The sequence below is a fragment of the Mugil cephalus genome, chromosome 17, assembly GCF_022458985.1.
Source record: "Mugil cephalus isolate CIBA_MC_2020 chromosome 17, CIBA_Mcephalus_1.1, whole genome shotgun sequence".
Taxonomy (NCBI): Eukaryota; Metazoa; Chordata; class Actinopteri; order Mugiliformes; family Mugilidae; genus Mugil; species Mugil cephalus.
In genome coordinates, this window is record NC_061786.1 from 14,346,030 (window position 1) to 14,373,715 (window position 27,686).

At 39.4% G+C, this 27,686-nt stretch overlaps 3 protein-coding genes across 4 annotated transcripts; all 3 read left to right on the top strand.

Annotated features, from left to right (window-relative positions):
• The first annotated feature begins 1,047 nt into the window (after positions 1–1,047).
• On the top strand, positions 1,048–7,144 carry LOC125023870 (B2 bradykinin receptor-like). Of its 2 annotated transcripts, XM_047611408.1 has the most exons (4): positions 1,048–1,146; positions 1,799–1,861; positions 3,848–4,018; positions 4,191–7,144. In XM_047611408.1, exon 4 carries the CDS (start codon positions 4,999–5,001, stop codon positions 5,941–5,943), a length of 945 nt encoding a protein of 314 aa, XP_047467364.1. In that variant the 5' UTR covers positions 1,048–1,146; positions 1,799–1,861; positions 3,848–4,018; positions 4,191–4,998; the 3' UTR covers positions 5,944–7,144. The 2 variants fall into 2 exon arrangements, with proteins under 2 accessions (XP_047467364.1, XP_047467365.1); XM_047611409.1 differs by lacking the exon at positions 3,848–4,018.
• Positions 7,145–15,496: 8,352 nt separating this feature from the next.
• On the top strand, positions 15,497–18,376 carry LOC125023216 (B2 bradykinin receptor-like). Its single transcript, XM_047610319.1, has 2 exons — positions 15,497–15,628; positions 16,997–18,376. Exon 2 carries the CDS (start codon positions 17,029–17,031, stop codon positions 18,025–18,027), a length of 999 nt encoding a protein of 332 aa, XP_047466275.1. The 5' UTR covers positions 15,497–15,628; positions 16,997–17,028; the 3' UTR covers positions 18,028–18,376.
• A 4,236-nt stretch (positions 18,377–22,612) lies between these two features.
• Positions 22,613–24,874, top strand: LOC125023972 (B2 bradykinin receptor-like). The gene is made up of 2 exons (XM_047611575.1): positions 22,613–22,830; positions 23,002–24,874. The coding sequence occupies exon 2, from the start codon at positions 23,498–23,500 to the stop codon at positions 24,440–24,442; it is 945 nt and encodes a 314-aa protein (XP_047467531.1). The 5' UTR covers positions 22,613–22,830; positions 23,002–23,497; the 3' UTR covers positions 24,443–24,874.
• Positions 24,875–27,686: the final 2,812 nt, after the last annotated feature.

The following is a 27,686-nucleotide window of genomic DNA, read 5'->3' on the forward strand; positions in this document are numbered from 1 at the left end:
ACACAAAAAACAACTTGCCAAATCACAACTTCAGAGGCTCACAACCTTACAAGGGTGAAGTTATATAACTCAAACACTGGCTCACAATTATGCATTAAATTTATTTAAGTATTAAATACAGTAAGTATTTGTACTGCACTTAAAAAATGAGAAACACTGGGTCTTTTCTTCTGAAGAAATAATAATAATAGATGCAACACAATTCATTTATACTCCTTTAGTGAACACGATTTAATCAACTAAATGTTGTGTTGTGGAGGAGGGAGAATATGGAAAAGTTACAAGGAGAGCATGTCAGGTAACAATATAAAAAAATAACAAAAAAAAGCTCTCGACAAAGCCACCTGGGAAGACCTAACCCCAGGAACTCCACCAAGGGAGTCTTAAGGTCACACAGGTTCAAACAATACACTTAGGCCGATGTGATTTCTGTACAAAAATATATTTTATTCGGTCCTTTTTAAATCCAAGTAGCTTCTAACACTAAACAAAAATAATGATAATAATAAAAGAAACAGCTGACTGTGCGGGTCCTCAAAAAGACCACACCGAATTGGTTTATACAGATGCAACCACAAACAATGCAAACACTCAGGATGCAGGAAATTCACAGTATATAATCAAAAAGAAAAAAAAAAAGACACACACCATCCCCTTAAATAACCCCCGAATAATACAACTGAAGGAAAATCAAACCAAATGCAACACAAGCAATGACAAAACGGGAAAGACAGGCCACTTACAATTTAGATACTGGGCAGCTATACTGAACTATGCTGCCGCCACACAGCCACACCGAAACGGACTCTGCCACACCGTCACTGCTGCCACCGGGCTCCGGGACCAAGACACACACACCTGAACTCTAATTGCCTCACCTTATATGCGCGCAATCTCTGCACCTGAGTGACTGATTATATAGAATGTGGAATGTACGAAATTCTTACGCGAAAATTATTTAGTTGAGAACTGAGACGTAATCTAATTTGGCCTCCACCGGAAATGGAAGGGCGCCGGGAGGTGGCCCTCCATTCAGAGGGGGCGCTACTGCACCACCGCCAAACTCCGTAAGACAAGAAGAAGAATGTGTTTCATTTCCCCGCCAAGGTTGAAGAATGTGCTGTTTGGAAAGAGGCCACATATTGAGTAAGTAAATTCATCTAATTAATATACGTTAGTGTTCATTTTGTGATAGGTGTCAGACAACAGGCTACTTCGTCTGTTTGTGTGTGTGCGTTTAAGTGTAATGTAGAGTGCACATTAGTTGTCCAGTCGGCCTCTTGTTGGGATTTTTAGACCTGGGGTGCGGCCGTTGGGGTTCAGGGTCGGCGAATATGAGTCTGGAGTGTTTTACTTTTATTTATTTTTGCCATCTGTGGCGGCAGCATCGCACCGCTTCCCTGTCCTTTCTGTCGAAGCTCTATCGGAGGCGAAGTTGGGTCCTTCAGACTTCAATCGTTAGGGTTATTTAAGTAACTTTAGCCACTATGGCCGCTATTGCACTTGGACTTAACATTACCTATTTGTTGTGATGGAGGCTACGGAAGAGGATTAGGGCCAATGTGAGACAAAACAAGTGAGTTCTGACTTTAAAGTCAGAATTCCGAGAAAAAAGTCAGAATTCTGACTTTAATCTCAAAATTCTGACTTTAATCTAAAAAGTCAGAATTTTGACTTTAAAGTCACAAGTATGGGTGCCTGTAGGGAACCAACTTCGGGGGCGCACTGGAGTGCAGGGAAGGAGAGCTGCGTTTTCACATTTCACATTTCTGTATGTACTGTGCTTCTTTCTATGCAGGATGACTCAAACCTGTTTCTGTGGAGGAGGTCACTGTGTGTATGGAAGAGTGCTCTCCCAGAGGTGAGTTTCAGTGTGATGAAACCGTTTTTGAACGGTGTTGTCTGCTGATGGAGGAGAATGGGTGGGATGCTCCTGCAGATCCACATTGCTGTCACTGACCTGTACATCATGCTAAGAGACAAAATGCTGCAAATAATTTGACAATTGGATGACGTCTAAATAAGGACATGCAGTTTTTCCCAGTCACATAATGTGAAAGTACTTGTCTTTATCTTGATTACTATTTTCTTGCGCTTTATACAAGATAAACAAGTTTAATGAACTTGACATGTGTAAACACAACCAAAAATGGTACAAAAATGTACCAATAAAGGGCCACAAGCAGGGAAAACGAAGGGAAAATTAACTTAACGAGCGACTGTTTGTCCTTTGGTTGTCCATTTTTTCATGCATGTTATTGATGTAAAAACATTTTAACCATTTTAGGGAAGATATTCAGTTTGCCTGAAACCTACTATTGAACTTGTGAAGCCCTTATTTTACTTGTGACGATGCTAAAAGGGAGATGCACGTTTTTTTTTATTTATACCTAGACCACATTAGACCAGGTCCAGATCCAAAACGACTACGCCTGGACCTCTCAAATCTGGACTAGATTATACTACAGAGACTGAACATTTATTTATTTATGTTTAAAAATCTGATTTGTGAAACTTTTTTTATTTGTGAAAATGCAACAAAAGCACATTACTAGTACATATAGTAGTACACTTGAATAATTTAATAGTAAGCTAAACCCTGGATGTGGAATGTGGTAATAAGGACCATGTCTGCAGGTAGGGAGAGTTTGAAATAATGGTAGATAATAGTAAACGTGCACACATACAAACGGTTGAATTAAATAATTTATCATTCAAATAATTATTGTGATAACCACTGACAGAAAAGGTTTAGGATCTGCACAGAGGAGGACATAAAATAAGAGACTGAGTTTTTTTCAATGTGCAAATGAAAAAATATTCATGTGATATTACATGCTCTCGCTGCGAGACAGATTCCAGAGATGTTGCCTGCCATCATCTAGTTCACTGTATTCTAGACGCTTTCCATGCACGTAGGAAAAGCCTTTGCGTTGACTTAAGTGAAACTAGAGCTGCTAAACATCTGTCAGACTTGAGAGAATGGGATGAAACATTTTAATTATATCTAACCCTTGTAAGCACTATGCTGTCTATGGTTCAAACAATAAACTGAAAGGTTAATTGAACCTAGGGAGTGCAATGCCTGCACATGAATTTACATCAATTCTGGACTTGGAGTGTAACTTAAATCAAAAGTATAGAAAGTGCAACGGAAGCTCTGTAGCCTCTTTCTTTACACTAAATATTCCATATTGGTTGTGTTGCCTGTATATGTTATCAGTCTGCTTTTGTGATTTGCGACACATCGTGTGCAACACTGTACACGTCAGTTCGCCACTGGCTGCAGCTGTGACGGCCCTGGAAGCACACACTGACTAGAAATGAACCGTATCAGCTCCGTTGCAGTGCTGGAGCGCAGACACAATGCACAAGCGCCCCTCAAGTAGATGGCGCTCCAGGCGACCACCTATAACGTTACTACGACCTTTGCCAAGAGCCGGCCTTGGCAAAAGATCACTAAATTAGTGTAATAAAATGACAAAAATCAGGATGGACTCGTGGATAGATTGTCCATTTAAGCTAGGCTAACAAACATGCTACGAGTTAACGAGCTTCTAACATACAACATATCCGCAGCACCTACACCAACAGACACCCTTACTTATGAGATTGAAGTCAGAATTCTGACTTTTTTATCAGAATTCTGACTTTTTTTTCTCACAGTGGCCCTAATCCTAGGAGGCAGATGAAGTTCTTCTGCGTAAAGACATAGTATATCTGATGAAACTCTTCAGTTCACCTTGGAGCTAATCCTGCTTTTGATTTTGTGTCTTTGTTTGTGGTCTAAATCATTTAAGGCTATCCACTGAGTTCACCTTCTAATTGTAAACATTTTCTTTCATAGGTCACAGAATACACAATCAAAGGCTTTATAGTGATAAGTGCTGTTTCATTTCTCTTTTTTCTTTTTTTTACCCTATATTTTGAGGTATTATTTATTGGTAATTTGTTTTGAATCTATTTTTCAGTTGAATTATATTTAAAGATCAAGGAAATCCACTGTTAAGAAGCCTCGGTAAACTAAATAAATCACTAGATGCATGAAGTTTAAGAGTCATGATGTCAACATTCTCTCTTAGTATCATCTACTAATATCACAATATAATTTGATATTGATTTATTTTCTTGATTTGGCTTGGTTAATAAGTCTTTTTCTTCCTTCATTTACCTATCTGTGTTTCCCATAGGGCATGGATGAAGTTGCCAGAGCTGAGGCCATTGAATACACCACTGTTGATGTTCTTAAAGAATATGCTTCAAGTGATGAACCAGTTTTTCTTCTGACTGGGCACAGCATTCATCCAGCATAAAATTGTGACAACAGATCAACATCGACCACTGCCAGCGGTGAAAGTTGATATATGTTGGGACGATGCATCGTCATATATGTTTTGTGAATCTATTGCACTTTATGCAGAATGTAGACAAAAATAATTTTGTTTTAAATCCCATTGTGTTTTGCATAGTTGCGCATTTGTGTTTTATATAAGTTGAACACAATATGATTGTGTGGCACCGATGTACATATTAAAATTAAGTAAATCCATTTTACATAATAAAATTGTGTTAGAGTAACATAATATCATTGAATAATACTACCATTGAGAAATCAATTTGGAGTAACGGTTGAAACTCAGCTACCCTGGAGGTGATGAAATCACTTTAACCTTACACAATAAATTGGTGTTAACAGTATCTTAAAAATGTGTTGAATCAATATGATTCTTAACAATTTTAATGTAACTGAAATACTTGGTTTGACAAGCAATAACTGAGTGAGGGGGAAAAGAGAAACTTATGTCAGTTGAACACAATATGATTGTGTGGGACCGATGTACACATTAAAATTAAGTAAATCCAAAGGATCTCTTTTTTTCAGTGTGCATTGTATTGTACATTCATGTGATCGTCCCTTAGCATCCATGGCCTGATGATAGTCAAATTATTTGTTGTTCTCTTCTAGTTCTCTGCAACAGTCCTGACTCCCACGCGACAATGGATGGAAACCAAACCAAAACGAATGCATCTCTGTGTCTATATTGGCCCATTGAGTGGCATTACCTTGCAAGTTATTGGTACATCCTGGTCATCTGTGTGCTTGGAATTGTCTTTAATGTGTTTGTGTTGACGGTTCTCTGCCTCCACAAGAAGGCCTGCACTGCGGCGGAGATCTACTTGAGTAACCTGGCTGCTGCTGACCTCCCTTTGCTGTCTGCTTTACCTTTCTGGGCTCAATATGTTGTCAAAGTATTTGAGTGGCCCTTTGGTAGAGGCCTGTGCAAAATGGTCAATGTTTTCATGATCATGAGTGGCTACTGCAGCATCTACTCCCTCGTTCTGATTAGCATTGACCGTTATTTGGCGCTGGTGTTCCCGTTGTCCCATGAAAGGCTGCGTAGGCCACTTCTTGCCAAAGTGGGATGTCTAGTGGTGTGGGTGTTATCCTTTGTCCTGAGTGTCCCTGATCTCATCTACAGGGATGTTAAGATATACTCTGATAATTCTACCGTATGCACAATAAATTATCCAAATTACGCTACAGAAATGGGCTGTGAAATAATGCAAATTATGTTAATATTCATTATTCCTATCTTCATTATTTCCTTCTACAGTCTTAAAACATTTCAGGCTCTGAGAAATAGGCCTATTGAAGGCGTAAGCGTTCAGAAAAGGGCGAAGAAGGCCACTTTGCTCATCGTGGCAGCCCTCCTGGTTTTCCTGATTTGCTGGATACCATTCCACATGATGGTGATAATATACATATTGGAAAATGTTAATGTTCTGATGTTGACATGTAACACTTTAATCTTTATGTACGTCTGGTACCCAATCTCCATGTACCTAAAGATATTCACCAGTGTTCTCAACCCCATTCTCTACGTCTTTGTGGGGAAAAACTTCCGCAAAAAAGTTAAGGAAATCAGCAAGTGTCAGAAATGAGGATGTCTCACACCACATCTAATGTGTTGCCTTTAATATTGTTATAAAAAAAATGAAGTCTGTTCATTGGCATATTTATCTGATTATTTGATCCTTATGCTGGAGGGCTGCCCCTCTCCTCCTCCGACTTTGACAAATCATAATTGCCTAAGTCATATTTGAACGTTTTTGGAAAATGAGAAACAACACATTTTTTGGTATTGGTATTTTTTTATTGATATTGTAACAGTAAGTCAAAAAACAACTTATAGAATTAGGCTAACGAAATGTTTGTCTAAAGCGATTAACAGTATAACCACAGCATGTTGTTGTTGTTCGGTATCTTAATACTTTGTTTCAATTGAGTCACTCTGGCTTTTGCGCTAAATAATGTATGTATATATGCTTTGGCCGCTTGGTGATAGTAATTGAAATATTCATATATCTCCTCACCAACTTCTGAGGAAAGCACCTACTAAGTGCTGGTCCATTGTTGGGGTAAAATAATGAACAGGGATCAATGTTTGTGTGACCACAGCCAGTAAAACCTTTAGTGGCTTTAACTACATTGCACTGTTTATGTGGCTGCTTTTCAACCGCACCTCAGTAACAGTCACCTCCATACTGCATGCTGTTTCTGAACGTGTTGGTTTGTCAGGTATTACGACATGTCATTGAGTCAAGTTTTTTCTGTGTGACTTCCACCTTTTAAACATTTCAGTGTGAAATTTAACGTGAAAGTAGAGCAAAGCAAATGTGTTAACGGCAACAAGAAACAAGAAAATGTTGTATTTGCCGTTTTTTCTTTGTTTTTTTTTTTTGTTTTTTTTGACTCTGTGCTGTACTTAATATTCATGCGTTAGATTGGGCTCTGGTTATCTTGTTGTACCGTGGGACACTCCTAAACGGATTTAACCCGGCAATCACATCTGCACTCAATCATCTGTTGGATAGGACCCCTGGGGCCAGCTTCCGCCCCATCTGCCCTCCACTGTGCATCAGTGAGCCTCGACTGTCCATGGTTGTGTGGCCTGCAAAGTGTTTCTGACCACTACCACCTTCCTTGGACTTATTTTAATATGTGCTGATCATTGAGGACCGGGAACACCGTCTCACATAAGCTTCATGAGGTTTTGATTTTGAACAGTCACGTGGCCAGTTATAAAAGGGTGTGCACAAGTGTACAGTTGTTGTCGTAACTGTATAAATAAAATGTATGGAATCTTGCTTCGAATTTGAAGTATCTACAGTTCTTGTGTCTTCAGAGCTAATAATGAAATTAGCACTTTGCTGATTAGAAACACATGAAAGTTCCCATCCACTCTTAAGGACGGAAGCAGTTTCAAAAGAATGTCTATTTTAGGACTTTGGGGTGAACTCGCATCACTAGTTTGGTTTATTCAAACACACATATCCCATCTTTGATTCCACTGGATGCTCCTCAGAATTTCTTGGATATTTCTAGAGCACAGATGTCAAACATACGGCCCGTGGGCCAGAAGTGGCCCTCCAGAGGGTCTAATCTGGCCCACGAAGGGACAAAATTACATAGAAGACAAAGTATTTTTTCAATGAAAATCACTTCTACCCCTAATTTTAGTCAGAGATCTGGACAGAACACACCCACAGAACACAGGGGGTCTGCGGAGGTACTGCAGGGGGATTGCAAAATCTTTGGTTGATTAGACATTTTCTTATATATTTTTTATTTTCTCCCACAAATTTAAATTTCTTTAAATACACATTAACATGAATCCAGCATATTTTAGTAAATGGATAAGGGAAAGCTTAATATTGAATGTAAAATGATAATAACGGTGTATATTTATAAATAGCAGCGGGAGAGGTTTAATATAGGACCCATATAGTAGGCAGGGGGTCCCTACTTTATCTCTCCATCAGTTTGGGGGTCCTTGGCCTAAAAAAAGGTTGAAGACCCCTGCTCTAGAGCAATGTCAGTTCACTGCAGTGCAATGTTTTTTGTTGGTTTGTTTCTGTTTTTTTGAAATCAACTTTCACACAGATAAGTGTTTATATTTCCTCAGGTTAAATGTAAACTGTAACTGATGAACAGTACTTCTACAAAAGGGAGGAGCAGGGGAGGGACAGAACGAAGATCGAAATAGAGACCTATTTCTATCTGTTGCATTGTGCCAGTTCATTTGTGAAAATGAATGAATGTTTGATGACCACATCAAGTAAAGTAAAGTCACGCATTGGGATTCAAGTGTTTCTGACAAAATGGCACGACACATTACTAACATTAATTAATTAATGAATTAATTATCAGCAATAATCAGCATAACAATGTGTGTGTTGTGTGTGGATGGGTGTGTGTCAGGGTGGAAGAGGAAAGGCCAGAGCTTAATGCCTGCCAGCTAATCATGTCCCTCTGAGAGTCTGTGTGTTTGGTTAGTGATAGAGTACATTTAGTTATAGACTGCTCTGTTAACTGCACTCTCAGAAATCCCCATCTTTGGTCATGTTCAGTCTAAAATTTGCCTTTCCTTTGTTTAATCAAACGTCTCCAGGACGCAACTGATGTAACAACTGTTGTGTGATGCCATGCTACTCTGTGTTGTTATGTGAAGAGTTATCATTATAACCACAGTTTTAATAACATTTTAAAAGTGAGCATTAGGTTTTAGCACAATTTTTCCTTGGTTTGTCTTCCCCCGCTTCTCGGCATGCACAGACACACAGCAATGGATGGAGACCAAACCTAAACAAAATCTCTCTGTGCATGTTTCGCTCCAGTGATTGGCTCTACACTGTGGCTGATTGAATTAATAATTTAAATCACAACTGATATAATAGCCCATAATACAACAAAATAGAAGAGCAGAGGAGGAATAGAATCAAAGGGGGGCCAATAGAATGAGTAATCTGACACTCACACGGGGTTGCTGTCGACAAGGTTGCCGCATACACTACTGAATGAGAGGAGCTGGGATTTTTTTTGTCCTTTTTTACGATTGAGAAGAATTGCCAAAAAGGTATGCATTCTATCACTATAAGTATACATTATATTTTATATGTTTTACTCTCTGGTATTATCCAGTGAACTTAACAGTGTTCACCTTCGTTCACCATGAACAGCATTTCGTGCACTGCATGTGAATGGACGTATTATACGTACTGTAAAAGTAACGTGGAAAAGTGATGCCTTGTAGACGTCAAAGAGACACAGACTGGTTCAAGTAAAACATTCAGTTTTAACTTCCTGGTTTCTATCCAGATGCCAGACGGACACAACTGTTGTTGTCATTATCGATACACCCAATTACAAAAGCAGTTGTGGACCCAGCATCCCGACAGACTAGTTTTTGTACAAACCCGACAATTTGATAAAACAAACACAAAAAAACAACTTGCCAAATCACAACTTCAGAGGCTCACAACCTTACAAGGGTGAAGTTATATAACTCAAACACTGGCTCACAATCATGCATTAAATTTATTTAAGTATTAAATACAGTAAGTATTTGTACTGCACTTAAAAAATGAGAAACACTGGGTCTTTTCTTCTGCAGAAACAATAATAATAGATGCAACACAATTCATTTATACTCCTTTAGTGAACATGATTTAATCAACTAAATGTTGTGTTGTGGAGGAGGGAGAATATGGAAAAGTTACAAGGAGAGCATGTCAGGTAACAATATAAAAAAATAACATAAAAAAGCTCTCGACAAAGCCACCTGGGAAGACCTAACCCCAGGAACTCCACCAAGGGAGTCTTAAGGTCACACAGGTTCGAACAATACACTAAGGTCGACGTGATTTCTGTACAAAAATATATTTTATTCAGTCCTTTTTAAATCCAAGTAGCTTCTAACACTAAACAAAAATAATGATAATGATAATAATAAAAGAAACAGCTGACTGTACAGGTCCTCAAACAGACCACACCAAATTGGTTGATACAGATGCAACCACAAACAAACAATGCAAACACTCAGGATGCAGGAAATTCACAAAATATAATCAAAAAAAACAACAACAACAAAAAAAAAGACACACACCATCCCCTTAAATAACCCCCGAATAATACAACTGAAAATCACACCAAATGCAACACAATCAATGACAAAACGGGAAAGACAGAGGCCACTTACAATTTAGATACTGGGCAGCTATACTGAACTATGCTGGCACCACACAGCCACACCGAAACGGACTCTGCCATGCCGTCACTGCTGCCACCGGGCTCCGGGACCAAGACACACACACACCTGAACTCTAATTGCCTCACCTTATATGCGCGCAATCTCTGCACCTGAGTGACTGATTATATAGCATGTTGAATGGACGAAATTCTTACGCGTTGAATGAAAATTATTTAGTTGAGAACTGAGACGTAATCTAATTTGGCCTCCACCGGAAATGGAAGGGCGCCGGGAGGTGGCCCTCCATTCAGAGGGGGCGCTACTGCGCCACCGCCAAACTCCGTAAGACAAGAAGAAGAATGTCTGCTTTTGTGATTTGCGACACATCGTGTGCAACACTGTACACGTCAGTTCGCCACTGGCTGCAGCTGTGACGGCCCTGGAAGCACACACTGACTAGAAATGAACCGTATCGGCTCCGTTGCGGTGCTGGAGCGCAGACACAATGCACAAGCGCCCCTCAAGTAGATGGCGCTCCAGGCGACCACCTATAACGTTACTACGACCTTTGCCAAGAGCCGGCCCTGGCAAAAGATCACTAAATTATTGTAATAAAATGACAAAAATCGGGATGGACTCGTGGATAGATTGTCCGGTAGCAGTAACGTTACCACAACCATTTAAGCTAGGCTAACAAACATGCTACGAGTTAACGAGCTTCTAACATACAACGTATCCGCAGCACCTACACCAACAGACACCCTTACTTATGAGATTAAAGTCAGAATTCTGACTTTTTTGATCAGAATTTGGACTTTAAAGTGAGAACTCACTTTTTTTTTCTCACAGTGGCCCTAATCCTAGGAGGCAGATGAAGTTCTTCTGCGTAAAGACATAGTATATCTGATGAAACTCTTCAGTTCACCTTGGAGCTAATCCTGCTTTTGATTTTGTGTCTTTGTTTGTGGTCTAAATCATTTAAGGCTATCCACTGAGTTCACCTTCTAATTGTAAACATTTTCTTTCATAGGTCACAGAATACACAATCAAAGGCTTTATAGTGATAAGTGCGGTTTCATTTCTCTTTTTTCTTTTTTTTTACCCTATATTTTGAGATTAATTTCCCAAAATAATTGAAGAGTTCCAGTTATCGATAGAAAATATCAGTTATTTGTTTGTCATTTGATTACAATTAAAATGTAACTTGGTATTATTTATTGGTAATTTGTTTGTTTTGAATCTATTTTTCAGTTGAATTATATTTAAAGATCAAGGAAATCCACTGTTAAAAAGCCTCGGTAAACTAAATAAATCACTAGATGCATGAAGTTTAAGAGTCATGATGTCAACATTCTCTCTTAGTATCATCTACTAATATCACAATATAATTTGATATTGATTTATTTTCTCGGGTTAATAAGTCTTTATCTTCCTTCATTTACCTATCTGTGTTTCCCATAGGGCATGGATGAAGTTGCCATAGCTGAGGCCATTGAATACACCACTGTTGATGTTCTTAAAGAATATGCTTCAAGTGATGAACCAGTTTTTCTTCTGACTGGGCCCAGCATTCATCCAGCATAAAATTGTGACAACAGATTAACATCGACCACTGCCAGCGGTGAAAGTTGATATATGTTGGGACGATGCATCGTCATATATGTTTTGTGAATCTATTGCACTTTATGCAGAATGTAGACAAAAATAATTTTGTTTTAAATCCCATTGTGTTTTGCATAGGCATTGTGTTTAAAGTTACACAATGATTGTGCACGTGTAATATTAATTATAACATTACATATAAATTGGTTGAGAACAAATATCAGATAATACTACATGAGAAATCATTTGGAGTACGGTGAAACTCAGTACCTGAGTGATGAATCACTTTAACTTACACAATAAATTGGTTAAGTACTTAAAGTTGATCAATATGATTCTTAACATTTTAATGTAATGAAATATTGGTTGACAACAATAATGTAGGGAAAAGAGAAATTTCAGTGAACAATATATGTGTGACGATGTAAATTAAATAGTAAATCCAAAGATCTTTTTCAGGTGCATGATGTACATCTGATGTCCTTAGCATCATGCCTGATGATAGTCAAATTATTTGTTGTTCTCTTCTAGTTCTCTGCAACAGTCCTGACTCCCACGCGACAATGGATGGAAACCAAACCAAAACGAATGCATCTCTGTCTATATCGGCCCATTGAGTGGCATTACCTTGCAAGTTATTGGTACATCGTGGCCATCTGTGTGCTTGGAATTGTCTTTAATGTGTTTGTGTTGACGGTTCTCTGCCTCCACAAGAAGGCCTGCACTGCGGTGGAGATCTACTTGAGTAACCTGGCTGATGCTGACCTCCCTTTGCTGTCTGCTTTACCTTTCTGGGCTCAATATGTTGTCAAAGTATTTCAGTGGCCCTTTGGTGGAGGCCTGTGCAAAGTGGTCAATGTTTTCATCATCATGAGTGGCTACTGCAGCATCTACTCCCTCGTTCTGATTAGCATTGACCATTATTTGGCGCTGGTGTTCCCGTTGTCCCATGAAAGGCTGCGTAGGCCACTTCTTGCCAAAGTGGGATGTCTAGTGGTGTTATCTTCTCGTATTCCCTCAGCTCATCTACGGATGTTGATGTTAGACATGATACTCTGAAACTTCTACCGTATGCACATAAATTATCCAAATTAACGCTACAGAAATGGGCTAAATAATGAAAATTAGTTAATATTATTATTCTATCTATAATATTCTTCTACAGTCTAAAAATTTCAGGTCTAGAAATAGGCCATGAGGCGTAAGCGTTCAGAAAAGGCGAGAGCCACTTGCTCATCGTGGACCTCTGGTTTTCTAGATTTGCTGTTACCATTTCACATTGTGATATAGCCATATTGGAAATGTTAATATTCTGAGTTAATGTAAACTTTATCTTTATAACTCGTTCCCAATCTCAAATTGCCAAAGATATTCACAGTGTTTACCATTCTCTACGTCTTTGTGGAAAAACTTTCCGCAAAAAGTTAAGGAAATCAGCAAGTCAGAATGAGGGTGTCTCCACACATCTAATGTGTGCCTTTAATTATTATAAAAAAAATGAAGTCCTGTTCTATGATTTATTGATTATTTGATCCAATACTGGAGGGTGCCCCTCCCTCGACTTTGACAATATATTGCCTAGGTCATATTTGCAACGATTTTGGAAATAGAAACAACCATTTTTGTATGTATTTTTTATTGTATTTTAACAGTATCAAAAAACAACTTATAGAATTTACTATAAAGTTTGTCTAAGCGATTAACATATAACACAGCATGTTTTGTTGTTCGGATATCTTAATACTTTGATTCAATGAGTCACTCTGGCTTGGCTAATAATTAGTATAATGCTTGGCCGCTTGGTGATAGTATTAATATTCATAATCTCCTCACCAACTTCTGTAAGCACTACAAGTGCTGGTCCATTGTTGGTAAAATAATGACAGATCAATGTTTGTGTGACCAGCCATAAAACCTTTAGTGCTTTAACTACATTGCACGTTTATGTGGCTGCTTTCAGACCGCAACCTCAGTACAGTCACCTCCATACTGCATGCTGTTTCTGACGTTTGTTGTGTCAGTATTCGACATGTCATTGAGTCAAGTTTTTTCTGTGTGACTTCCACCTTTTAAACATTTCAATGTGAAATTTAACGTGAAAGTAGAGCAAAGCAAATGTGTTAACGGCAACAAGAAACAAGAAAATGTTGTATTTACCGTTTTTTCTTTGTTTTTTGCTGTTTTTTTTGACTCTGTGCTGTACTTAATATTCATGCGTTAGATTGGGCTCTGGTTATCTTGTTGTACCGTGGGACACTCCTAAACGGATTTAACCCGGCAATCACATCTGCACTCAATCATCTGTTGGATAGGACCCCGGGGGCCAGCTTCCGCCCCCCCCCCATCTGCCCTCCACTGTGCATCAGTGAGCCTCGACTGTCCATGGTTGTGTGGCCTGCAAAGTGTTTCTGACCACTACCACCTTCCTTGGACTTATTTTAATATGTGCTGATCATTGAGGACCGGGAACACCGTCTCACATAAGCTTCATGAGGTTTTGATTTTGAACAGTCACGTGGCCAGTTATAAAAGGGTGTGCACAAGTGTACAGTTGTTGTCTCAGAATGTAGTCTTAATTTGCAGTGCCGTTACATGTCGTAACTGTATAAATAAAATGTATGGAATCTTGCTTCGAATTTGAAGTATCTACAGTTCTTGTGTCTTCAGAGCTAATAATGAAATTAGCACTTTGCTGATTAGAAACACATGAAAGTTCCCATCCACTCTTAAGGACGGAAGCAGTTTCAAAAGAATGTCTATTTTAGGACTTTGGGGTGAACTCGCATCACTAGTTTGGTTTATTCAAACACACATATCCCATCTTTGATTCCACTGGATGCTCCTCAGAATTTCCTGGATATTTCTAGATCACTGATGTCAAACATACGGCCCGTGGGCCAGAAGTGGCCCTCCAGAGGGTCTTATCTGGCCCACGAAGGGACAAAATTACATGGAAGAAGTATTTTTTCAATGAAAATCACTTCTGCCCCTAATTTTAGTCAGAGATCTGGACAGAACACACCCCTGAGACCCGGGACTACAGAGCAGACAGCGGTGTGTGTTCTTAAGAAATTACTTTTTTTTTTTTTTTAAAAGGATAGTTTATTTAATGTGAACGTTCTCCTGATTTACATGCTCTTCTTTGCACTAAAACAAATGGAACAAATCTGTAGTTGTTATTACTTCTAGGTCATTTTTCTGTTATCTTACTGGTCCAGCTCACTGGAGACTAAATTGGGCTGAATGTGGCCCCTGAACTAAAATGAGTTTGACGCCCCTGTTCTAGAGTATAGGTCTTCAACAGGTTGGTCCGCGACCCCTAGGGGGTCTGCGGAGGTACTGCAGGGGGAATTGCAAAATCTTTGGTTGATTAGACATTTTTTATATATTTTTTATTTTCTCTCACAAATTTAAATTTCTTTAAATACACATTAACATAAATCCAGCATATTTTAGTAAATGGATAAGGGAAAGCTTAATATTGAATGTAAAATGATAATAACGGTGTATATTTATAAATAGCAGCGGGAGAGGTTTAATATAGGACCCATATAGTAGGCAGGGGGTCCCTACTTTATCTCTCCATCAGTTTGGGGGTCCTTGGCCTAAAAAAAGGTTGAAGACCCTTGCTCTAGAGCAATGTCAGTTCACTGCAGTGCAATGTTTTTTTTTTTTCGTTTGTTTCTGTTTTTTTTAAATCAACTTTCACATAGATAAGTGTTTATATTTCCTCAGGTTAAATATAAACCGTAACTGATGAACAGTACTTCTGCAAAAGGGAGGAGCAGGGGAGGGACAGAACGAAGGGGGAGGGCAACAAAATGAGTAATCTGATACTTTCAAAGACGTTTGAGAGACTGACATCACTTTAATAGGAGCTTTTTCCTCCTTTAAGCAAGTCACACTCGCGCAGAAGGCTGCAGCACAAGGTACCGAAGGAGAGGAGCTGGGACTTATTCTGTTCTCTTTGTTGATCAAGAAGAATTGCCAACAAGGTATGCACTTTATTAGCACTATATTTCTAAAAGTATATACTATATTTATATGTTTTACTCTCTTATATTAACCACTGAACTTAAAAGTGTTCACCTTTGTTCAACATAAACACTGTTGCGTTCCTGCATTATTATATTACAGTATTATAGCACAGTAAAGCCTTATGAACATAAAGCTACACCACAGAGAAAGGAAAAATAAACTAGTAATTCAAGAAATCCAGTTTTATTATGTTGTTTATTATGCTGTTTGAATATGCACCACAGCATTTAAACTGCAGACATCTGTATTCTGTAGAAGTGTACTTATTTAAATATGTTCAATAAAATTTCCTATTAAGCTTTACCCCCAAAGCTTAAATATGCAGTAAGAAGTTTATGGTTACCGTTCAAAACTGCTGTTGAAAGCGCTACCATAAAAACGTTTAAAAAAATAAAATAAAATAAAAAAAAAATATATATATATAAAGTGTTTAAGAAAAGTTGCACATGACTAATTGAAGGACAGCAGATACACTCAAGAGGGGGGAAAAAAAAGCTGGAAGGTTGCTCTTGATGAACAATCATACCTTCCTCAATTGTTCATAATGCCGTTGTCAAGATATTATTGCATTGTGATATACAGTCCGTGCCATGTATAGATAAGATATGCATGTAATTAAGCAAAGGAAATGCATTGCAATGTATAGAATGCATTGCTTTAAGTAGAAAGTAATGCATTGAGAAATGCCTTTATTCTGTTATTCTCATGGGAAATGAAGCGACACACAAATAAGAACTTGACAAATATCACAGTGGGTTATTAATTCAAGGAAGTGTGTGCCATCAAGAGAAACAGCTCCTCAACCTGGGTGCGTATCCAACTAAATGTTTTTATTAATCACTGTCAACAAGCCAACACTTGCTCACGATGGTCACATCCGATTCTAACGTTTTAACTAAAGGGTTGTTTGTACTCCCGCTCCTGTGTTTGTTCCTTCATATATTTACTGCTTGTGCAGGCAGAGAATAAATTACATTAGTTATACATTTGCATCAGTCATGTTGTGGCTTTGGGGGATTCATTACTATCATTGCATAAAAGCCAGTATTTAACATTCTTCAGCGAGTCAGTTGGCAACCTCAGTAAAAGAACATGTGGAAACATGATGCCGAAAGTACATTTACAGATGATACTTGTATGCAAATTTAAATATAATCTGGAGTTTTATGATCAAACTGCCAAATTGCTTTGTGAAATAACAATGTTAAATGCTGGGGGGAAAAAAAAAAGCCATTGCCAAGTATTTGTATTGCATTACATTCATGTGATCGTCCCTTAGCATCCATGGCCTGATGACAGTGAAATTATTTTTTGTTCTCTTCTAGTTCTCTGCAACAACCCTGACTGCCACGCGACAATGGATGGAAACCAAACCGAAACGAATGCATCTTCGTGTCTATATCAGCCCCCTGAGTGGCTCCACCCTGTGACTTATTGGTACATCCTGGTCATCTGTGTGCTTGGAATTGTCTTTAATGTGTTTGTGTTGACGGTTTTCTGCCTCCACAAGAAGGCCTGCACTGTGGCGGAGATCTACTTGAGTAACCTGGCTGCTGCTGACCTTCTTCTGATGTTCTGTTTGCCTTTCTGGGCTGAAAATGTTAACAAAAAATATGACTGGCCCTTTGGTGGAGGCCTGTGCAAAATGGTCAATGTTTTCATCATCATGAATGCCTACAGCAGCATCTACTCCCTCGTTCTGATTAGCATTGACCGTTATTTGGCGCTTGTGTTCCCATTGTCCCATGAAAGGCTGCGTAGGCCACTTCTTGCCAAAGTGGGATGTCTAGTGGTGTGGGTGTTATCCTTTCTCCTGAGTGTCCCTCAGCTCATCTACAGGGATGTTAAGATAATTGATAATTCTACCGCATGCGCAATATATTATCCAAATGACGCTACACACGCAGGCTGTGAAATAATGCAAATTATGTTCGTATTCATTATTCCTGTCTTCATTATTTCCATCTGCACTTTCAAAATAATTCAAACTCTGAGATGCAGGTATAGAGATGGATTAAACATTCAGAAAAAGGAGAAGAGGGCCACCTTTCTGGTTCTGGCAGTCCTCCTGGCTTTCCTGGTTTGCTGGATACCATTCCACATTATGAAGATAATAGACACATTGGATTATGTTGAAGTTCTGACGTTGACATGTAACACTAGAATCTTTATTTACATGTGGCACCCAATCCTACTGTATTTTGCCTTCTTCAACAGTGTTCTCAACCCCATTCTCTACGTCATCGTGGGGAAAAACTTCCGCAAAAAAGTTAGGGAAGTCTTCAAGCAGTGGAGTCATAGGAGAAGGGCAACCTTCAGCCTCACCTCCATGCGCACTCAAATGACAAAGTCATGAGAAAGTCTCAAGCTGATCCCAAGAACTGAGGTTTATTTATTTTAACATATAAGAAGATTTATTTTATATCCATGATGTGTATATATGTGTGTTGCATTTAGCACTTCAATCAGCCGTTGCTCAGAAAGATGTATTCAAGACAACAGCACCTTGATTTGATTGGACAGCTGGTGGCCTTCCCATCAGATCCTGCTTCAGAAGGAAGATAACTTTAGAGGAGGGACTCAGCTGTACCCTACGCTTTTATGCTGCTCTTTTTAAGTCCTTGGAATTCCCAGTCTTTTTTGAGACACGGATGTACAGGCAACGAGAAAAAGAGGACTGAAAAAGAAACATGTTTAAGGTCTGTTTCTTTGTGTCTGACATCAACCAACCCGTAGAAACTGAGGGTGTGGCCCCTTTGAAAGCAAGTGATGCGGTTCTCTCTTTACGGGAATTGAGACTCAAATTACTGAATATGTGCTGTTGTACCACTTACACCCTAACAGTTTTGTTTCTTCCATTGCTTTCATGGCACTGCTACATATTTAAACACCATTAAACATATGATATGCCAAATGTGTTTTGATATGGACACATACTCAGATAATGGATGCAATGTGCAAAAGCAGACTTTGTGTATTTCAATCTCCGTTTTGTGACATGCCCTAGTGGTTCAGTGTTAACTACTGTTAACTGTTGGTGGCCTAAAAACACCTAAAAACAAACCTTGCCACGTTTTAAATCCATGCAGAGTCTCTCCATTCACTTGTGACATTGTTACTCACCGTTGGCTACATGGCAGACATTTGCATACAGCTGTTGTTTTGCACAGTTTATTTACTTTTCAAAGTCACTGTACTCTGAAGAATGGTGACGCATGCAGTCACCTCCTCACTCTGTGAAAACGTTTCCTCATTGCCGAAACAGCTGATGTCTATCTGTTGTAAAAACCTTTGCATATAAATGTAATGTAACATGTTGGACGGCAAAATTACAAAAGCTAAACTTTAAACAAAGATCTCTTTACTTGTCTGGTTCTGCTGTAGTCATTTTTAACTGTCTATTATGAATCTAAGTGTGTTAGAACAATGCTTTTTGCTCCACCGGGCTAAAAGTTGAACTTCTGTCACAACTGTAACTGTATTGACTGAAATATGCCTGCATGACAGATATTAAGGTCACACAGGTTCGAACAATACACTAAGGTCGACGTGATTTCTGTACAAAAATATATTTTATTCAGTCCTTTTTAAATCCAAGTAGCTTCTAACACTAAACAAAAATAATGAGAATAATAAAAGAAACAGCTGACTGTACGGGTCCTCAAAAATACCACACCAAATTGGTTTATACAGATACAACCACAATCAACAATGCAAACACTCAGGATGCAGGAAATTCACAAAATATAATCAAAAAACAAAACAAACAAAAAAAAAAAGACACACACCATCCCCTTAAATACAACTGAAAATCACACCAAATGCAACACAATCAATGACAAAACGGGAAAGACAGAGGCCACTTACAATTTAGATACTGGGCAGCTATACTGAACTATGCTGGCACCACACAGCCACACCGAAACGGACTCTGCCACACCGTCACTGCTGCCACCGGGCTCCGGGACCAAGACACACACACCTAAACTCTAATTGCCTCACCTTATATGCGCGCAATCTCTGCACCTGAGTGACTGATTTTATATTTATAATGTACGAAATTCTTACGCGTTGAATGAAAATGATTTAGTTGAGAACTGAGACGTAATCTAATTTGGCCTGCACCGGAAATGGAAGGGCGCCGGGAGGTGGCCCTCCATTCAGAGGGGGCGCTACTGCGCTACCGCCAAACTCCGTAAGACAAGAAGAAGAATGTGTTTCATTTCCCCGCCAAGGTTGAAGAATGTGCTGTTTGGAAAGAGGCCACATATTGAGTAAGTAAATTCATCTAATTAATATACGTTTGTGTTCATTTTGTGATAGGTGTCAGACAACAGGCTACTTCGTCTGTTTGTGTGTGTGCGTTTAAGTGTAATGTAGAGTGCACATTAGTTGTCCAGTCGGCCTCTTGTTGGGATTGTTAGACCTGGGGTGCGGCCGTTGGGGTTCAAGGTCTGCGAATATGAGTCTGGAGTGTTTTACTTTTATTTATTTTTGCCATCTGTGGCGGCAGCATCGCACCGCTTCCCTGTCCTTTCTGTCGAAGCTCTATCGGAGGCGAAGTTGGGTCCTTCAGACTTCAATCGTTAGGGTTATTTAAGTATCTTTAGCCACTATGGCCGCTATTGCACTTGGACTTAACATTACCTATTTGTTGTGATGGAGGCTACGGAAGAGGATTAGGGCCAATGTGAGACAAAAAAAAGTGAGTTCTGACTTTAAAGTCAGAATTCCGAGAAAAAAGTCAGAATTCTGACTTTAATCTCAAAATTCTGACTTTAATCTAAAAAGTCAGAATTTTGACTTTAAAGTCACAAGTATGGGTGCAGGAAAGGAGAGCTGCGTTTTCACATTTCACATTTCTGTATGTACTGTGCTTCTTTCTATGCAGGATGACTCAAACCTGTTTCTGTGGAGGAGGTCACTGTGTGTATGGAAGAGTGCTCTCCCAAAGGCGAGTTTCAGTGTGATGAAACCGTTTTTGAACGGTGTTGTCTGCTGATGGAGGAGAATGGGTGGGATGCTCCTGCAGATCCACATTGCTGTCACTGACCTGTACATCATGCTAAGAGACAAAATGCTGCAAATAATTTGACAATTGGATGACGTCTAAATAAGGACATGCAGTTTTTTCCCAGTCACATAATGTGAAAGTACTTGTCTTTATCTTGATTACTATTTTCTTGCGCTTTATACAAGATAAACAAGTTTAATGAACTTGACATGTGTAAACACAACCAAAAATGGTACAAAAATGTACCAATAAAGGGCCACAAGCAGGGAAAACGAAGGGAAAATTAACTTAACGAGCGACTGTTTGTCCTTTGGTTGTCCATTTTTTCATGCATGTTATTGATGTAAAAACATTTTAACCATTTTAGGGAAGATATTCAGTTTGCCTGAAACCTACTATTGAACTTGTGAAGCCCTTATTTTACTTGTGACGATGCTAAAAGGGAGATGCACGTTTTTTTTTATTTATACCTAGACCACATTAGACCAGGTCCAGATCCAAAACGACTACGCCTGGACCTCTCAAATCTGGACTAGATTATACTACAGAGACTGAACATTTATTTATTTATGTTTAAAAATCTGATTTGTGAAACTTTTTTTTATTTGTGAAAATGCAACAAAAGCACATTACTAGTACATATAGTAGTACACTTTATTAATAATTTAATAGTAAGCTAAACCCTGGATGTGGAATGTGGTAATAAGGACCATGTCTGCAGGTAGGGAGAGTTTGAAATAATGGTAGATAATAGTAAACGTGCACACATACAAACGGTTGAATTAAATAATTTATCATTCAAATAATTATTGTGATAACCACTGACAGAAAAGGTTTAGGATCTGCACAGAGGAGGACATAAAATAAGAGACTGAGTTTTTTTCAATGTGCAAATGAAAAAATATTCATGTGATATTACATGCTCTCGCTGCAAGACAGATTCCAGAGATGTTGCCTGCCATCATCTAGTTCACTGTATTCTAGACGCTTTCCATGCACGTAGGAAAAGCCTTTGCGTTGACTTAAGTGAAACTAGTGCTGCTAAACATCTGTCAGACTTGAGAGAATGGGATGAAACATTTTAATTATATCTAACCCTTGTAAGCACTATGCTGTCTATGGTTCAAACAATAAACTGAAAGGTTAATTGAACCTAGGGAGTGCAATGCCTGCACATGAATTTACATCAATTCTGGACTTGGAGTGTAACTTAAATCAAAAGTATATAAAGTGCAACGGAAGCTCTGTAGCCTCTTTCTTTACACTAAATATTCCATATTGGTTGTGTTGCCTGTATATGTTATCAGCCAGCTTTTGTGATTTGCGACACATCCGTGTGCAACACTGTACACGTCAGTTCGCCACTGGCTGCAGCTGTGACGGCCCTGGAAGCACACACTGACTAGAAATGAACCGTATCGGCTCCGTTGCAGTGCTGGAGCGCAGACACAATGCACAAGCGCCCCAAGCGTCAAATCGGGATGGACTCGTGGATGGATTGTCCGGTAGCAGTAACGTTAGCACAACCATTTAAGCTAGGCTAACAAACATGCTACAAGTTAACGAGCTTCTAACATACAACATATCTGCAGCCCCTACACCAACAGACACCCTTACTTATGAGATTAAAGTCAAAATTCTGACTTTTTTTATCAGAATTCTGACTTGTTTCTCAGAATTCTGACTTTTTTTTCTCACAGTGGCCCTAATCCTAGGAGGCAGATGAAGTTCTTCTGCGTAAAGACATAGTATATCTGATGAAACTCTTCAGTTCACCTTGGAGCTAATCCTGCTTTTGATTTTGTGTCTTTGTTTGTGGTCTAAATCATTTAAGGCTATCCACTGAGTTCCCCTTCTAATTGTAAACATTTTCTTTCATAGGTCACAGAATACACAATCAAAGGCTTTATAGTGATAAGTGCTGTTTCATTTCTCTTTTTTCTTTTTTTCACCCTATACTTTGAGATTAATTTCCCAAAATAATTGAAGAGTTTCCGTTATTGATATAAAATATGAGTTATTTGTTTGTCATTTGATTACAATTAAAATGTAACTTGGTATTTATTGGTAATTTGTTTGTTTTGAATCTATTTTTCAGTTGATTTATATCCAAAGATCAAGGAAATCCACTGTTAAGAAGCCTCGGTAAACTAAATAAATCACTAGATGCATGAAGTTTAAGAGTCATGATGTCAACATTCTCTCTTAGTATCATCTACTAATATCACAATATAATTTGATATTGATTTATTTTCTCGATTGGCTTGGTTAATAAGTCTTTATCTTCCTTCATTTACCTATCTGTGTTTCCCATAGGGCATGGATGAAGTTGCCAGAGCTGAGGCCATTGAATACACCACTGTTGATGTTCTTAAAGAATATGCTTCAAGTGATGAACCAGTTTTTCTTCTGACTGGGCACAGCATTCATCCAGCATAAAATTGTGACAACAGATTAACATCGACCACTGCCAGCGGGGAAAGTTGATATATGTTGGGACGATGCATTGTCATATATGTTTTGTGAATCTATTGCACTTTATGCAGAATGTAGACAAAAATAATTTTGTTTTAAATCCCATTGTGTTTTGCATAGTTGCGCATTTGTGTTTTATATTAGTTGAACACTATATGATTGTGTGGGACCGATGTACACATTAAAATTAAGTAAATCCAAAGGATCTTTTTTTTTTTCAGTGTGCATTGTATTGTACATTCATGTGATCGTCCCTTAGCATCCATGGCCTGATGATAGTCATATTATTTTTTGTTCTCTTCTAGTTCTCTGCAACAGCCCTGACTGCTACGCAAGGATGGATGGAAACCAAACCAAAACAAATGCATCTCTGTGTCCATTTAACCTCATTCGGTGGCATTACCTTGCAAGTTATTGGTACATCCTGGTCATCTGTGTGCTTGGAATTGTCTTTAATGTGTTTGTGTTGACGGTTCTCTGCCTCCACAAGAAGGCCTGCACTGTGGCGGAGATCTACTTGAGTAACCTGGCTGCTGCTGACCTCCCTTTGCTGTCTGCTTTACCTTTCTGGGCTGAACATGCCCTCAAAGAATTTGAGTGGCCTTTTGGTGGAAGGCTGTGCAAAATGGTCAATGTTTTCATCATCATGAGTGGCTACTGCAGCATCTACTCCCTCGTCCTGATTAGCATTGACCGTTATTTGGCGCTGGTGTTCCCGTTGTCCCATGAAAGGCTGCGTAGGCCACTTCTTGCCAAAGTGGGATGTCTAATGGTGTGGGTGTTATCCTTTCTCCCGAGTGTCCCTCATCTCATCTACATGGATGTTATCACAATCCATGGTAATATTACCATATGCATAGTAATTTATCCAAATTACGCTACAGCCGTGGGCTGTGAAATAATGCAAATTATGTTAATATTCATTATTCCTATCTTCATTATTTCCTTCTACAGTCTTAAAACATTTCAGGCTCTGAGAAATAGGCCTATTGAAGGCGTAAGCGTTCAGAAAAGGGCGAAGAAGGCCACTTTGCTCATCGTGGCAGCCCTCCTGGTTTTCCTGATTTGCTGGATACCATTCCACATGATGGCGATAATATACATATTGGATTATGTTGAAGTTCTGATGTTGACACCTAACACTACAATCTTTATATACGTCTGGTACCCAATCTTCATTAACCTAAAGATGTTCACCAGTGTTCTCAACCCCATTCTCTACGTCTTTGTGGGGAAAAACTTCCGCAAAAAAGTTAAGGAAATCAGCAAGTGTCAGAAATGAGGATGTCTCACACCACATCTAATGTGTTGCCTTTAATATTGTTATAAAAAAAAATGAAGTCTGATCATTGGCATATTTATCTGATTATTTGATCCTAATACTGGAGGGCTGCCCCTCTCCTCCTCCGACTTTGACAAATCATAATTGCTTAAGTCATATTTGAACGTTTTTGGAGAATGAGAAACAACACATTTTTTGGTATTGGTATTTTTTTTATTGATATTGTAACAGTAAGTCAAAAAACAACTTATAGTATTAGGCTAACGAAATGTTTGTCTAAAGCGATTAACAGTATAACCACAGCATGTTGTTGTTGTTCGGTATCTTAATACTTTGTTTCAATTGAGTCACTCTGGCTTTTGCGCTAAATAATGTATGTATATATGCTTTGGCCGCTTGGTGATAGTAATTGAAATATTCATATATCTCCTCACCAACTTCTGAGGAAAGCACCTAAGTGCTGGTCCATTGTTGGGGTAAAATAATGAACAGGGATCAATGTTTGTGTGACCACAGCCAGTAAAACCTTTAGTGGCTTTAACTACATTGCACTGTTTATGTGGCTGCTTTTCAACCGCACCTCAGTAACAGTCACCTCCATACTGCATGCTGTTTCTGAACGTGTTGGTTTGTCAGGTATTACGACATGTCATTGAGTCAACTTTTTTCTGTGTGACTTCCACCTTTTAAACATTTCGATGTGAAATTTAACGTGAAAGTAGAGCAAAGCAAATGTGTTAACGGCAACAAGAAACAAGAAAATGTTGTATTTACTGTTTTTTCTTTGTTTTTTTTTTGTTTTTTTTGACTCTGTGCTGTACTTAATATTCATGCGTTAGATTGGGCTCTGGTTATCTTGTTGTACCGTGGGACACTCCTAAACGGATTTAACCCGGCAATCACATCTGCACTCAATCATCTGTTGGATAGGACCCCTGGGGCCAGCTTCCGCCCCCCCCATCTGCCCTCCACTGTGCATCAGTGAGCCTCGACTGTCCATGGTTGTGTGGCCTGCAAAGTGTTTCTGACCACTACCACCTTCCTAGACTTATTTTAATATGTGCTGATCATTGAGGACCGGGAACACCGTCTCACATAAGCTTCATGAGGTTTTGATTTTGAACAGTCACGTGGCCAGTTATAAAAGGGTGTGCACAAGTGTACAGTTGTTGTCGTAACTGTATAAATAAAATGTATGGAATCTTGCTTCGAATTTGAAGTATCTACAGTTCTTGTGTCTTCAGAGCTAATAATGAAATTAGCACTTTGCTGATTAGAAACACATGGAAGTTCCCATCCACTCTTAAGGACGGAAGCAGCTACGAAAGAATGTCTATTTTAGGACTTTGGGGTGAACTCGCATCACTAGTTTGGTTTATTCAAACACACATATCCCATCTTTGATTTCACTGGATGCTCCTCAGAATTTCCTGGATATTTCTAGAGCACTGATGTCAAACATACGGCCCGTGGGCCAGAAGTGGCCCTCCAGAGGGTCTTATCTGGCCCACGAAGGGACAAAATTACATGGAAGAAGTATTTTTTCAATGAAAATCACTTCTGCCCCTAATTTTAGTCAGAGATCTGGACAGAACACACCCCTGAGACCCGGGACTACAGAGCAGACAGCGGTGTGTGTTCTTAAGAAATTACTTTTTTTTTTTTTTTTTAAAGGATAGTTTATTTAATGTGAACGTTCTCCTGATTTACATGCTCTTCTTTGCACTAAAACAAATGGAACAAATCTGTAGTTGTTATTACTTCTAGGTCATTGTTCTGTTATCTTACTGGTCCAGCTCACTGGAGACTAAATTGGGCTGAATGTGGCCCCTGAACTAAAATGAGTCTGACGCCCCTGTTCTAGAGTATAGGTCTTCAACAGGTGGTCCGCGACCCCTAGGGGGTCTGCGGAGGTACTGCAGGGGGATTGCAAAATCTTTGGTTGATTAGACATTTCTTATATAGTTTTTATTTTCTCCCACAAATTTAAATTTCTTTAAATACACATTAACATGAATCCAGCATATTTTAGTAAATGGATAAGGGAAAGCTTAATATTGAATGTAAAATGATAATAACGGTGTATATTTATAAATAGCACCGGGAGAGGTTTAATATAGGACCCATATATTAAAGGCCTTGTTAGTATTGACAAGACCTTGCTCCATGGCAAGTTGAAACTATGGTGCCTGCAGTTTGGGTTGCTCCCCCGTCTGATGTGGCCCCTAACAGTCTACGAGATCCCTATGACCAAAGTCGAGAAGCTGGAGAGGACAGTCAGTTCATACATCAAGAAGTGGCTTGGCCTCCCGTGGTGCCTCAGCAACATCGGCTTGTATGGACACGGTGCCCTGGAACTGCCCGTCTCTAGCCTCATAGAGGAGTTTAAATGCACCAAAGTGAGGCTGAACACGACCCTGACTGATTCTCAAGATGATGCGATCCGAGCGGCTGCTCCCAGACTGGTAACAGGAAGGAAATGGATCCCATCTGAGGCCGTACAGCAAGTTAAATCTGCTCTCAGGCATGGAGACATTGTAGGACAGGTACAGCATGGAAGAGGTGGGTTTGGACTTGCAACGAGTCGACCCACATGGCACAAGGCAACATCTACCCAGAGAAGAAAGCTGGTGGTTGGCCAGGTGCGGCAACAAGAGGAGGCAGAGAGATGCGCAACGGCAGTCTCAGTCCAAACAGGGGCAGTGGACTAGCTGGGAAAACATCGAGCATCGGAAGCTCACATGGAAGGATCTTTGGGTAATGGAAGGAAGACAAATTAGCTTCATCATCAGAGCCACCTATGATGTTCTTCCCACACCCAAGAACCTAAACCAGTGGCTGGGAGAAGATCCCTCCTGTGCACTTTGCCAAACTCCTGGAACACTGCGGCACATCCTCACTGGCTGCAAAACCAGTTTGTCCCAAGGTCGATACACCTGGAGACACAACCAGGTCCTACGACAACTGGCGATCACCCTGGAAGAAAGGAGAAGCACCACCAACGCCCTCCCTCCACCAATGCCCAGACACTCGAACACCACCACCTTTGTAAGAGCAGGACAACTCCCAACAAAACCATCTGCAAGAGTCGAAACAACCATCCTAGACTCTGCCCGAGACTGGAGGATGCTGGTTGATCTTGACAAGAAACTCGTCTTCCCGCCTGAGATCATAACAACTAACCTCAGACCAGACCTGGTCTTGTGGTCAACCTCCCAGAAGTCTGTGTTCATTGTAGAACTAA

What these genes read in the sequence shown, in the direction of transcription:
- LOC125023870 (XM_047611408.1), top strand. Translation starts at nt 4,999, where the DNA reads ATGGATGGAAACCAAACCAAAACGAATGCATCTCTGTGTCTATATTGG.
- LOC125023216 (XM_047610319.1), top strand. Translation starts at nt 17,029, where the DNA reads ATGGATGGAAACCAAACCGAAACGAATGCATCTTCGTGTCTATATCAG.
- LOC125023972 (XM_047611575.1), top strand. Translation starts at nt 23,498, where the DNA reads ATGGATGGAAACCAAACCAAAACAAATGCATCTCTGTGTCCATTTAAC.